Raw genomic sequence first — 13,487 nt, forward strand, 5'->3', positions numbered from 1 at the left:
TATGCAGGCTGGAGCGGGGCTGCGGGCTATGAACTGGCGCGGCCTCTATTAGACGCCGCGGCCAGTTCATGCAATCATACGGTGGCCAGAGTCCCGAGGCCGGAAACGTCCTGTGGCTAAAAGCGGGACTTTTTCCCGGGACCTTATGCAGCTTGGGACAGGGGACCCCGAATACGGGACCTGTCCCGGGTAAAGCGGGACGTATGGTCACTGTATATCATTGTTTCTGATTAGCTGTGCAATTTCAATACAATTACAGAAAAATGCAGCAGTTCAGGATTTTGCATTTGCGGTGCACTCTGCGTGAGTTGCGTCCAGTAGCCGCTGGAGAGATACGTAGAGGGCGCACTTCTGCTGTGTAGACTGCAGCCGACTGCAGAAGTGACAGGACCCGGTTCCCGTAGCTGTGGGTAGCGGAGAACAGCGGTGTGGGAGTGATCCGAGCAGATGGGGCAGTAGGAAGCCCTAGGTATATATATATATATTATTTTTTTTAGCTGAGTCCCTTTAATCAATACCAGTTGCCTGGCTATCCTGCTGATCCTCTGCCTCTTATACTTCTAGCCACAGACCCTGAACAAGCATTAGTAGATCAGGTGTGTTGACATGATTAGCTGCATGCTTGTCTCTGGTATTATTCAGACACTGCTGCAGCCAAATAGATGAGCTGGGCTGCCAGGCAACTGGTACTGTTTAAAAGAAAATAAATAAATCAGCCTCCATATTCTCACTACAGTCGTCCTTAAAGCCCCGTCTACACGGGGAGATGTTGTGGCGATCCGGCGGCTCGATTAGCCACCAGATCGCCTCTTCCGCGTCCCCGCTCACCGCGCGTGCGCCGCATTCAATTCCCCGCCGGCGTCGCTTATCTTCCGCTCGATTCCCTGCCATTGTCCCCTCGCGGGTAGCGAGCAGGGAATCGGCGGAAGCAAGATCCGTCCTGTCGGATCTTATCAATCGAGCCGCGCTAGCGGCTCGATTGATCAGGAGCATCGCGGCCGCATCTACGCGTGTAGATGCGGCTTTACAGCCCAATCTACACGATACGATTCTTTATACGATTTGGTTACGATTCTTTTTACGATCCGATTAAATCCGACATGTCTGATCGGGATTCGATTTGATTCAATTCGATTTGCCATTACTAAACAAGGGAACATAATCCGGTTTCTGTAACTACCAATACACTTTATTGTCACTGTTACGCCATTTCACCACTGACACGCACCCTATGCTCTGTATTCACTTCCCCTATATAGTCCACATAGCGAGGATGCCTGACTTCCCGCGCTGTCACTTTAACCTCCTAACCCACATAGACCTATGTTCTCTCTCGATATTTTGCATAGCCGAGACGAGGAAGAAGTTCCTGCGCATGCGTACTTGGTCTCCGAAGTGTTGCGTCATTCGCCCCGCCCACCCTCTCTTTCCTCTCTCGCAGCGCTTCCAGCTGTTAGTTTGAGGCCGGTGTCTGGCTGCTCTGTCGGTAGCTCGGCCGTCTGGTGACTCTCATGGCTTCCTCTCGCCCCGCCAGAATATCCGGGTGAGGAGCAGCTGCGCAATGATGTGTGCAGACCGTGATAGGACGTCTCAGCCGGGACTCCGGGCCTTGTTAGGCCGCCTTCTCCATGGCCTGTTTCCTTATCGCCTGCTCCAGCTGCTGGGAGCCGCCTGGTCCTACATTACCGGGCAGTGGTCGCTGCTGTCCCTGCCCTCCGGATGGGTGGTGCACCGATCAGTGCGGAGTGCCGGTGAGTTACCCGAAATGCTAGAAGTGCTGAGGCTGCGGCCCTGGGAGGAGCCGGGGGAGTGCTGCCTGGATGAGCTGGAAGCCTGGAAGGAGCTGCTGTCTCCTGCCATGGAATCTGATCTGGATGTCCTGGGCTCCTGGAAAGGGTTTTCAGCTGGCACTGGTGGGGACGATGCCTTGGATTCAGCACTGGAGGGACTGAGCAGCTGGCAGAAGGCTGTGCTGAACACCAAAGTCCAGGCATTCTGGGGTCAGGGGCTGACCTGTAAACATGTAGGTAACCCTAATGAAGAGGAGGCAGAGATCCATAAAACAACCTTTACTTCTCATACGTTGTCTTCTGCTGACCACAAGCTTGCCAATGAAGATGAAACCTGCCAGGTACCGTATGAGAAAAATGGCTCCCAGCTTCCTTCTGCCCTTGGCATAATGTCTTGTATCCTAAATGTAGGCTCAAGCCAGGTACTCAGTTGGGTAGATCAGCAAAATGAGCAAAATAAAGAAGCTTTTGTGGACATCACCAGTCAGACGCCCGATGAAATCCAGCATATTCGTAATAAGAGGCTCTGGTTCCTGCAGCAGAACCAGGCTCAGGAGAATATGGACTCTGACATAAAGGAAGAAGGTAGTGAGATGAAGCAGGAGAAGGTTGACATGCAAACATTCCCTGATCTATATTCATCACCTAATCATCTTACTGCTGACCTAATGTCTGAATGGCCAGAATTTGAATGGGAAGAAAGCCAAATTCTGGAAACGTGTAATAACTGTGATTCGTTATCAGATATCAACTTCACACAGTTGCAGGGAGTTCATATAGAGGAGAGTCAGTGTGCCCACTTGCAAGTTCCAGTTCAGGAAGTGGGCAGTTCAGACGGCCTACTGCTAAATTGTCCATCTACCCCTGATAAAGATCAAGGCTACCACAGTCTGGAAGACTGGCAATGTGTCACCCTTGCTCAAAGCCTACATATTGAAACTTGTGATGCAGACAAACATGTGTTATCTGAATTGCCAACAGAACACCTAGCTCCCTGTTCTTTTGCAGAAGAGGAGGATGACCAACCTGATGAAGTGGACTTTGATATTAATAGCGAAATCCCCTTTTCCTCTATTCCAGTTTGCACAAATAGACATATTGGCTATATTTTGGGAACAGTTGTGAGCGATGATGAAAATGAGGATGAAAATTCCTCAGATAGAGATGAACAGTGGGACAAGGAAGAGAATGATGATGGCTTTGATAGTGAAGGATCGGTATCTACGACAGATAGTGAAGTAACTGTCCCTGATGAAGTCTCTTTGTGGAATTCGTTTTGTTCATCTGATCCTTACAACCCCCAGAACTTTACAGCCAGTTTAAAGACTGGTGGTGTCACTGAGGAAGATCCCCTTCCCGTGCAAAGACAGGAACAAAGTCTGTCTGATGAAGAATCGTGGTGTGACAGTGATGTGGCACCAAGCAGTGACAGTGAGGAGGAATCTAGTGATGATGACGATGATGAAGACTCTAGTGCAAATGAGGAGGAAAATCAGAAACTTTGGAATGCTTTTTTAAAATCTGATGACCCTTACAACCCCCTTTACTTTAAAGCTCCTGTGCAGACCTTGGACAAAAGTAGAATCTGTAATGACTCTGCCAGCAGCAATTATTCAGAGGTGGTCTGTAGAAACTTTCCTAACAAATTAGTTTTAACTTCCTGCCCATCTGAAGAACCGCAGCAGTCCTGGTTTAGAGACACACACAATGTGCCTGTGGAAGACCGTGCCAATACTGGACAGAAAAAGGTATATGTTGCTTGACTTAATGTATGCATCTGTTTTATTAACGCACACTTTAAGTAAGGGCTGACATATTTATTTCCTTTTTAACAGTGCACATTGCCTGGTTGTACTGATCATCATCTGTCTTACAAATACTTTTAGCAATAGACCCTGAACAAGCATGCATACAGGGTGCTATGATCCAAGTCTGACCAGATTAGTCACATGCTTGTAGACACTACTGCAGCTAATGGCCACTGTTCACACTGGGCAGAGCAAAACGCAATTGCCTGTTGATTGCAATGTTTTGTGATTTTTGTCGCGATCACGTTTTTGCCTGGAAAATGCATGCAGCATGTTTTGGCGGAAATTGCAATTTGTTGCCGCAATGTGAGTAATCCCATAGGAGTACATGTGCTATAATGCTTTGCTAATCGCCGGCGGTCAGCAAAACACAGCTGAGTGTGAACGGGGCTAAAGAGATCAGCAGCACTGCCAGGCAACTAGTACTGTTAAAAAGGGAAATAAACATGGTCCCACCACATGTTTCTCACTGTAGGTTTCCTTTAAAGGGAAACTGAGGTGAAAGGGATATGGAGGATGACATTTTTGTTCCATTTAAATATTGCGCATTGCCTGGCTGTCCTGCTGATCCTCTGCCTTTAATACTTTTAGCCATAGACCCTGAACAAGCATACGCAGATCAGATGTCTATGACAAATATGACAAGAGTATCTGAATGCTCGTTTCAGGTGTGTGATTTAGACCCTACTGACCAGAAAGATCAGAAGGACTGCCAGGCAACTGGTATTTAAAAGGAAATAAATCTGACATCTTCCATAAGTCTCGCACCTAGCGTTCCTTGTAAAGTTCTCCTCCAGGCAATTTCCATTTTGTTTCTGCTTAGTTTGTGTAGTTTCAAATGGTTTAAGGGAGCCCAAGGTGGGCTTAAATAAATGGGCTACCTGATCCGCAGAGCTGAGCAGATCAAGTAGATGCAAAAACCGCCGCTCCCATGGGCCGCAATAGCCCACTTTAACGACGCTGCACTGATAGACTGTGTTCTCTCTCATAGTGTGTGGGGAGTGGCAGGAGGCCCGGCCAGGGGGAGAAGAGAGCTGCCCAATGGCAGCTCAGAAATCCCTGTAGGAACGCCCCTGGCGGGCCAGTGTTCTCCTCTGGCTCTCCACTGCTATAGCGCGGCAGTGGGGGGCAGAGAGCAGTGGTTAGGGTGCAGGGGTCCGATCACGTGGCGTGCGATCACATCGCGTGTGTACAGGGGTGCGATCACGTGACCGTTTATCGACGTGTGGCAGCAGTGACCATTGCGGCGGATCTTTAAAGGAAACCAGAGCTGTGGATGAAAGCGGATTTGATACTGACCCACGGCTTCCTCTTGGTGCATAAACATGTCTGTGTACCATCACGTCCTCCTGCAGTCTACTGTTAAGCCACGATCTGCCCTGATAACTTGCTCGCGTTGGTCTGGGTCTAATGCGCTTGTCCGGGAGGTCTGCGCATGTGCAGAAGTCCTAGGGCTGATCGCGGCTGAACGGCAGACCACGTGAGGACGCCGCGGGACACAGGCATGTGTATGCAGCAGGCGAAAGCTGTGGGTTAGTATCAAATCTGCTTTTATCCACAGCACTGGTACACTTTAAAATCCCCAACGACTCCACGCAAAATAGCGCAAACGCTAGGCTTCCCATGTGCGCCTGCCGTGTGACATTGCGTGTACCTGCTGGCTGGAAGATGGATCGTGGAACACTCTCTTTGTCAGGGAGATGAGCTGGATCCTTCGTCCTCCATCAGGTGGAGAGTATTTAGCTTTAGACACACTGGGTTTTATGGCCGTCTCTATTCATATTGGTGAGGTTAACCCTCATCTCTAGTGGTATTAGCAACATGCATGAATGACTACATTTTTTTGTAGAGTTGTGGAGAACTATTTTAGGTGTGTATTGCTCTTTGTACCCTTGTTAAAATGCCTTGACTTACTGTAGTGACACCTGGGTCTTTAACCTCCCTGGCGGTAAGCCCGTGCTGAGCACGGGCTATGCCGCCGGGAGGCACCGCTCAGGCCCTGCTGGGCCGATTTGCATAATTTTTTATTTTATTTTTTTTTTTGCTGCACGCAGCTAGCACTTTGCTAACTGCGTGCAGTGCCCGATCGCCGCCGATCCGCCGCTATACGCGTCGCCGCAGCCGCCCCCCCCCCAGACCCCGTGCGCTGCCTGGCCAATCGGGGCCAGGCAGCGCTGTGTGGTGGATCGGAGTCCCCTTTGACGTCACGACGTCGGTGACGTCATCCCGCCCCGTCGCCATGGCGTCTTTGAACGGGATCTCTGATCGCCAGTGGCGATCGGAGGGGCTGGGGGGATGCCGCTGAGCAGCGGCTATCATGTAGCGAGACCTCGTCTCGCTACATGAAGAAAAAAACATTTAAAAAAAAAACCTATTTGCTGCCCCCTGGCGGATTTTGACATACCGCCAGGAGGGTTAATTCAAAGAAATCACTTCAAGTGGATCAGATAAACTGTTACTCATTTCATAATTGTGTTCCTTTAATATAGTTTATATGGCATTCCTCAAGCCAAATACTTTTTTTGTTTTGTTTGAATACTCTAATTCCCTATAACCTAAACAAGCCTCGCCCACAGCTCCTTTTGTGCCTTGGCACTGTAGCATGGGCTTATGGGAGCTCAGTCTGGGCAGGAGGAGGAGGTTACTAGCCATTGATTTCAGAGGGAGGAGGAGAGGGGACTGACTTTACACACAGGCAAGCTGATAGCATCTCCAGCCCTTAGCCTGTGACAAACAGAACATGGCTGCCCTCATTGTATCACAGGAATAAATAATCATAAACTTTTGAAGCTGTTTGCAGCTAGATATGCTGTGTAAACTAGCTACATTTTAGATAAGATATATAGACAAGTTACTTGTTATAGTTAGTTTTTCATCTCGGATCTGCTTTAAATGGGAGCACAGGCAGCCATACTAATCTGTCAGTTTCTAACCATACAGCTTACATGCTTGACGTTGGGTTTTACATTTTATTAACCTCCTTAGTTTTAACCATGAGCTAGACTCTGGGTGGAAAACTGAAGATCAGAGCTGTAACCACCGAGCAACACTAGTGGTAGCCGCCGAGAGGTCCATGCAGAGCATTGCATGCTGCGGGTTCTTTCACTCACCTCCCAGGCGATCCAGACGCTGGTCACTCTTCTTCCTCTCTTCCGTACTGTAGCTTGATGACCTCATCAAGCTACAGTACGGAAGAGTGCCCGTGTGTGTATAGAGATCTAAGCCGCTCCTCCCGCTCATCAAGCTACACACTACAGAAGAACACCTGCGTTGTTTATAGAGCCGCTGCATCCAGGAAAGATGACGGGGTGAAGCTGATCTTTTGTGGGGACAGGCGGCGAGGTGATACTGATCTCTGCAGGCTGCCGGTGTATTTAGAGCAACATAGCCACTCTGGGAAGAATGAGTTGTGCTAATCATCTGCAGGCTGCACTATGTCAAGAGAATGGGGGAAAACTGAACCTAGCCAGGGGAAATTTCAGCCAGTACAAAGGAGCGGGGGCATAAGTATTGAAGGCAACAGGGCAGGAGGGAAGCCCAGGGACCGCTAGACTGCCAGGGATTTAGGGGAGCCATATGGTCACATTCGGACCATAAGACACACCAACAATTTCCCCCTTGTTTGGGGGGGGGGGGGGGTCTTAGGGTCTAGAGGATACAGTATATGCATGCTTTTCTGGTGGTGATCAGACACTACTGCAGCCAAATGTATCAGCAGGGCTGCCAGGCAACTAGTATTGTGTAAAAGGAAATAAATATGGTAGCCTCCATATACTTCTCACTTCAGTTGTCATGGTACTGTGTATAGAAAGTGCCTCTTTATATTATATGCGTGTTGTACAGCTAGTTAGCGCTTGCTTGGGACAAGACATTATTGTAGTTCTTTCAATTTCATAAAAACATCAGTGAGTCACTACTTGATTTGCATGTTCCTGACTGGATTACAATATATTATAATGGAAAAATGTGCATAGCATCTTCAAAAAAAAAGCAGAAACCCTCAGTTTTGTGTTTGTTTTTTTTTAATTCTGAATGCAGAAACATATTAGATGTGAGCAAGCCCATTGATTAGCCTGGGCTTTCAGTGCTGAAGGGTGAAGAGTGGTATACCTGTCAGACCCATGTGAGGACCTGCATGGTTTATGGAAGCATACATTCAGCCTTCATGCAGAGTATGTGTACCTTAACCACAGCACCTCATGGACAGTTCTCAAACTCTGCTGTTTCCTATATGCCACTAATCTTGGCCCAGTAGCCAATGATCAGGTCTTTTTCTAATAAATTGTCTTTTCCCCATGACAGCCACTGTTGCTGCATTGCCAACTTGCTGACATTCCGAAGCTATTAATAGTTTGTGACCCAGTAAGAAAGTCCATAGGAAAATTCCGTTATGATTGGGTGGACAGCACCCGTTTAAACTTTTATCGGTTTTACATAGGCTGTAGTAATCGGCCAATTACAACGCTTCAAGATGTAAACACTACTGTAATTGGAGAACTGTTCCTTATGGATTTTCTCACCTAATCTATACTAGCGCTGACATTCCACCTTGTGGAACCACATAATCTGTGCAACCTGAGCATTCATTCATTGGTTGTGTGCCCTAGATGTAGGAGGTAGTTATAATGCGACTCTGTGTTATTAGATTCCAACCAAAGCAGGAGGCCCATAGATAGCATCTGCTGGACTGGCTCCCTTGATGAATAATGCATTCTGGTGAATCCTCTATGCCCATGGTTCTCAACGGGTGGTACACGTACCCCAGGGGGCTACTTCTGATGGTTCCGGGGGTACTCGGACTTGATATACTTAACCAATTTTAAAGTTTTATAAAATGATACATCTTAAACACCAAATTCGTATTTTAGCTAATTGAAAGCAACATTAAATGCTTGGAAATTGTTTAGAACCAAGTATCACGTATTAGGATTAAGTATATATTTGTCAAGGGGTACTTGTGATAATGTTTACTATGCTAGGGGGTACTTGGTGAGTACAGGGTTTTAAAAGGGGTACATACCAATAAAGTGTTGAGAAATGCTACACTATGTCACTACTGTGGCCCTCCCTGCTGCTTGCCCCCCCCCCCCCCCCCCCTTTTCATCTCTAATGATCCCGGCTGCCATAGATTGTCATTTTGTTCTGAGCCAGGTGATGAAAGGAATGCATTGCTGACCAGGCATAACCATGGTGTTGTGAGTGTTTAGAATATTTTAATGTTGGCTTATTTTTTTCAGTTGTAGTGATTATCAGACAGTGGAACTCCTTGCTTAGTCTTGTCTGGGCCATTGTTATTGTAACTTAGGGAGATACAACGGCATCCCTGGTAATGGTTTCCCGAGAGAGGAGACTCAGACTGATGCAAAGGACTGAAACCTGCGACGAGACCAGGCTGATGTAACTCTAGGGCAGATCAGGTTGTCTACTGGGAGCCGGCACATGGCATGATAAGCAAAAGTGTTTGGAAAAATGATTGATAATAGGAATAATACATTGAATTAAAATCTTGTAGGATATTGAATCTGGCTGAATTTTTTTTCTGCCGGTTGGTGGTGATTTAACTCAATGTTGGCTTTGGTTAAAACTAGGTTGCCAGCCAAGACTTATCCTTTAAGTTTGCATGGCAGGTTGTAGGCCTGAAGGATAAATCAAATTTAAACCGAAATCGCAATCACCAAGATCACAATTTTGGAATCGTTAAAGTGGCAAACATCGCGATCACATAATTTCCACATGGGGAAGTTTGAAGAAGTGGCTTACAACCTCCCCAAAGTCCCGGCACGTGCGTCCCGCAGCGTTGGACATACTTTCCGCATGAGTCAAACGCTGTCCGTCCTCTATCGTTGTCTGCTGGCTCTTGTGCTTCGCAAAACTCCGGGGTTTCTCTGTCACATGACATACAGGAAGTATTCTGTGTATTAGAGCCTGCAGGAGGCGAAATGGATATACTGGCATCGCTGGACTCCTGCTTTAATCTATGTCCAAAACTGATGCAGCTTGGGGGACAGAGGAGGCACAGAGAGACACAGAGCAGAGGGGGGACAAAGCTTGATTTGAAGGAAATCTAATCGAAATCGCTCAATTCCATTTTTTTTTTTCTAAAATCGTTCAGGCCTATCAGGTTGCCAAAGCTTTGGGCATCTGTACGATAGTGATTTTCACCTGAGACACTCATGATTATCTTTGGTGTGAAATATATGGTATGCGTACGTACCTAACCAGATTTGGAATTAATAACGTTATGGGCAGCACGGTGGCGTAGTGGTTAGCGTTCTTGCCTTGCAACGCTGGGTCCCCGGTTCAAATCCCAGCCAGGTCAACATCTGCAAGGAGTTTGTATGTTCTCCCCGTGTCTGCGTGGGTTTCCTCCGGGTACTCTGGTTTCCCCCCCCCACATCCCAAAAACATACAGATAAGTTAATTGACTTCTCCCCCTAAAAATTGGCCCTAGACTATGATACAGGCACTACACAATACATACATAGACATAGTACTATGGTAGGGATTAGATTGTGAGCAGCAAGGAGAACGCCAGCGCATACCACTAAGGCTGCATCTGAAATGACCACCACCTAGTTTAATAAATGTTAGCACTTGTCTTGGATGCAGGGCGTGCATTTTTCAGTCTGGCAGAGGCGGTGTATGCCTGTGCGATTAACCATTCAATTGCAACATGTGTTTAGGGATGCGCAGCCAAGCCCCCCCCCCCCCCCCACACACACACCTTTCATTAGATTGTGAGCCCCTCAGAGGGACAGTTAAGTGACAAGACAATATATACTCTGTACAGCGCTGCGGAATATGTCGGCGCTATATAAATAATAATAATAATATTGCAACAAAACTAGCTCCACAATGTCAGCCCTGCAAAGTCGTGCAAGGAATTTGTTTTCCAATCCATGTCAGGGTGCTATGCCCTAGAGAAGTAAATTTACGCATCCAATTTTGATTGGACAATTTTACCACTTTTAGGTAGTATGAGACGCAGTCTGCTCATAGTATGCAAAACCTGTTCTTCTGGTGAAGATCAATGGTCACTTAGATTCCATGCCCTGGAGATGGTCCACATTTTCTATCAGTGCTGCAGTCAACCGTTCCCAGACACCCTTGCATGAAGTCCCTGCATGTAAAGGGACCCTGCACAGAATGAAAAAATAAAGCCATACTGAACTTAACTGGGACTACCTCCAACCCCCTCATAGTCTGAGGTCCCTTGACGTCCTCTGGACTCCCTCCGTTTGCCTGCTGGCGGCTTCATTAGTGCTCAACTGCATGCGCATGCAAGGCCCATCCGCGCACCCGATGCTGGGAGCGTTCTGCGCATGCGTGGTTCATTCTTTCGAGAACTGCACAGAACGTTTACGTTGGCTTGTGTGCAATCAAGATGAGCATGCTTGACTGGCTGTGCATGCACAGTTGCGCACAACTCCTGACCAATTAACGCGCCAATGGAGTCGACAGCAGGGGAATTGAGGGAGCATAGAGGATGCTGAGGGACCTCATGGACTACGGGGGCTGGAGGAAGCCCCAGGTAAGTTCAGTGTAAGTTCAGTGTGGCGTATTTTCGTTCTTTTCAGGGTCCTTTTCAATTTTTATTTCATGGATGTATGTTGAAATTCTGGCTGCTTGTTGGTGTTTGGATGCATTTTGCTGTAGAGCACAGCGTGCAAGGTTTATTCCCTGACAAGAGAAGTCTTGTTTGAGCACAGTCCTGCAGTGATGTGGCTGATATCTCCATTACATAGTGGTCAGGACTGTGTCCTTGGTCAGTTTATAGCAGAAACATTATCTGACAGGTGTTTGTATTCCAACCTTGTTTTTGCGTGGGACTCTTCCAAATGTTATGCTTTCAGACTGTAAAAGGAAAGCAGATTTGAAGGTCTGCTTCCACAATAAATTGAAGGGAGTAAAGAGGCGCCCAATGGAAGTATAAAAAAGTTAAAAACACTAAAAACTAAAAGGTTGAGGTGGCTTACCTCATAGACGACAACTCGCTTTGAGCAGAAATATTTATTAATAAGCATCCAAAATGGTCAGGGTTTTTTCAACCATTTTAGAGATATTGGTTTGTAAGTTTGTTCTAAACTTTTATGTAAGTTTATTTATATTTAAAAAAAAAAAAAAAAAAAAAAAAGCTAAAACTTTCTGAGCTTAGTTTTCATATTGAACCTCTTAATACTGTTTAAAAGAATGAAAGGGTTGAAAGATGCATGTATGCATTTCCTTTATGAGAGCTTTTCTTGTTTGCTGACAAGAAATGAGGACAGCCTTCAACAGGGACACAGATGTGAATACTTTCATAGATCTCCAGTACTGATTTTATATTGATGTCTGTACATCTTTGGAGAGAGTTCACTTTGTTTCTTTCATTTTGGGGGGATTAAAAGGTGGCACAAAAAGTTCTGCTGCTGGTGTGTGCAGAGGACTGCAGTTGCACAGTGGCCAAGTTGCTTACCCTTTAGCAACCTTTGGTTTGATCTGACTCGAGTGTTGCTACAGTCCATTTCTAGGCACAGATCTAAAATCTCACCTGGTAGCATAGTAGTCCATGTTCAGATGTTGTTTATTTTGTGTGAAATGTAGCTTCTGCAGCCATGAGTTCTGTCTTGAAATTTTGATAATCTGACCAGGAGGAGTGCAGGAATTGGTTTTCAGGCTATGTGAATGTTCTGTGAAGCCTGGATTTTATACTCTCCATTGTTCACTGCAAGGTGAAGGCACTCTGTTGCTCTCTGAAAAGATGGCAGCCTGTGGCACAGACTGCCAATGGTACAAGAAATGGCCAGTGTCTGGGCTCCTGCCAAGGTAATTTTGTCAGTGACTTGACATCAGGTAATCGATGAGCTTTATGTAACAGATAAACAAGCTCAGCAACATTGTGCCTACACCTTTTGATGTTCAGCCTGGAGGTGCATTTGTTAATCAGGCCCTGTGTGTCGTCCAGTTATATTGTTACTATCTAGCCCTGATATTGTAATTGCTTTTTACTAACATTTGCTATACTTGTTTCTCATTTGTTTTTGTAGGTGATCTTTCATGAAAAAATCACCATACATTATGTGTGCAGTGAAGAACAACGTAAAGGTTGCTGGGAGGAGTTGGCCCGGGACCGCTGCAGATTTGAACGGCGGATAAAGGAAACAGAGTCCACCATTGGACATTGCATGACCCCTGATCACAGACAAAGGGTATGGGAGAGGATGACAAGGCAGCTGGACAGCTAGCCCCCACCAGATTTTAAATATCAGACTTTTTTGTACAAAAATCTTTAAATATCTATTCTCCAGAAGCTGCTTCCCGGAATTCTATCACTTAATTTTCTACTTCCTGATCAAATAGAACTGCTCCTGATTTTACTCCTCTTCACTTTCATATAAAAGGTTTTTCATCGTTTTGACTTTTTTCAGCCAGCTAAGAGCATTGTCATAAAATACATATCCATGCATTGAAAAGCATTGTGCCGACATCCCATACAACAATATGAATGGTCCCAAAACATTATAAATACTGTACATAATCCTATGACTCCTCCTCACTGCATCGCGGCATTTCTGCTTTAAATCTCTGGCCAATTAGATTTCTTTTTAATCAAGTTCAATGGTTTGCCTGCCATGAAAATTTATTTTAAACAGAGAATCAAGTGCATTGATATTTTTGATCAAAGTGGAGGACAAAACCTTTATTAGTTTTAGATAGAATGGGGAAGGGGTAGTACCTTTTTGTCAGGGTTCCTATTTGGAGGATATCTCCTCACGATTTATATCTCCTGCAACAGGACAGTGGGACATTTCTCTGATAGGAACACAGACAATAATAAATTCTGATGTAGAACTGATTGACTTGCTGCTCCTACTTACAGTCTACCACTCAAAGCAATAGACTGTATGTA

General features: G+C 46.1%; 1 protein-coding gene across 1 annotated transcript; it reads left to right on the plus strand.

The window, feature by feature from the left end:
- Nucleotides 1–1,406: 1,406 nt before the first annotated feature.
- On the plus strand, nucleotides 1,407–13,120 carry PPP1R15B (protein phosphatase 1 regulatory subunit 15B). Its single transcript, XM_068269616.1, has 2 exons — nucleotides 1,407–3,538; nucleotides 12,625–13,120. The coding sequence occupies exons 1-2, from the start codon at nucleotides 1,562–1,564 to the stop codon at nucleotides 12,820–12,822; spliced, it is 2,175 nt and encodes a 724-aa protein (XP_068125717.1). The 5' UTR covers nucleotides 1,407–1,561; the 3' UTR covers nucleotides 12,823–13,120.
- The last annotated feature ends 367 nt before the right edge of the window (nucleotides 13,121–13,487 follow it).

This window comes from Hyperolius riggenbachi, chromosome 2, assembly GCF_040937935.1.
Source record: "Hyperolius riggenbachi isolate aHypRig1 chromosome 2, aHypRig1.pri, whole genome shotgun sequence".
Taxonomy (NCBI): domain Eukaryota; kingdom Metazoa; phylum Chordata; class Amphibia; order Anura; family Hyperoliidae; genus Hyperolius; species Hyperolius riggenbachi.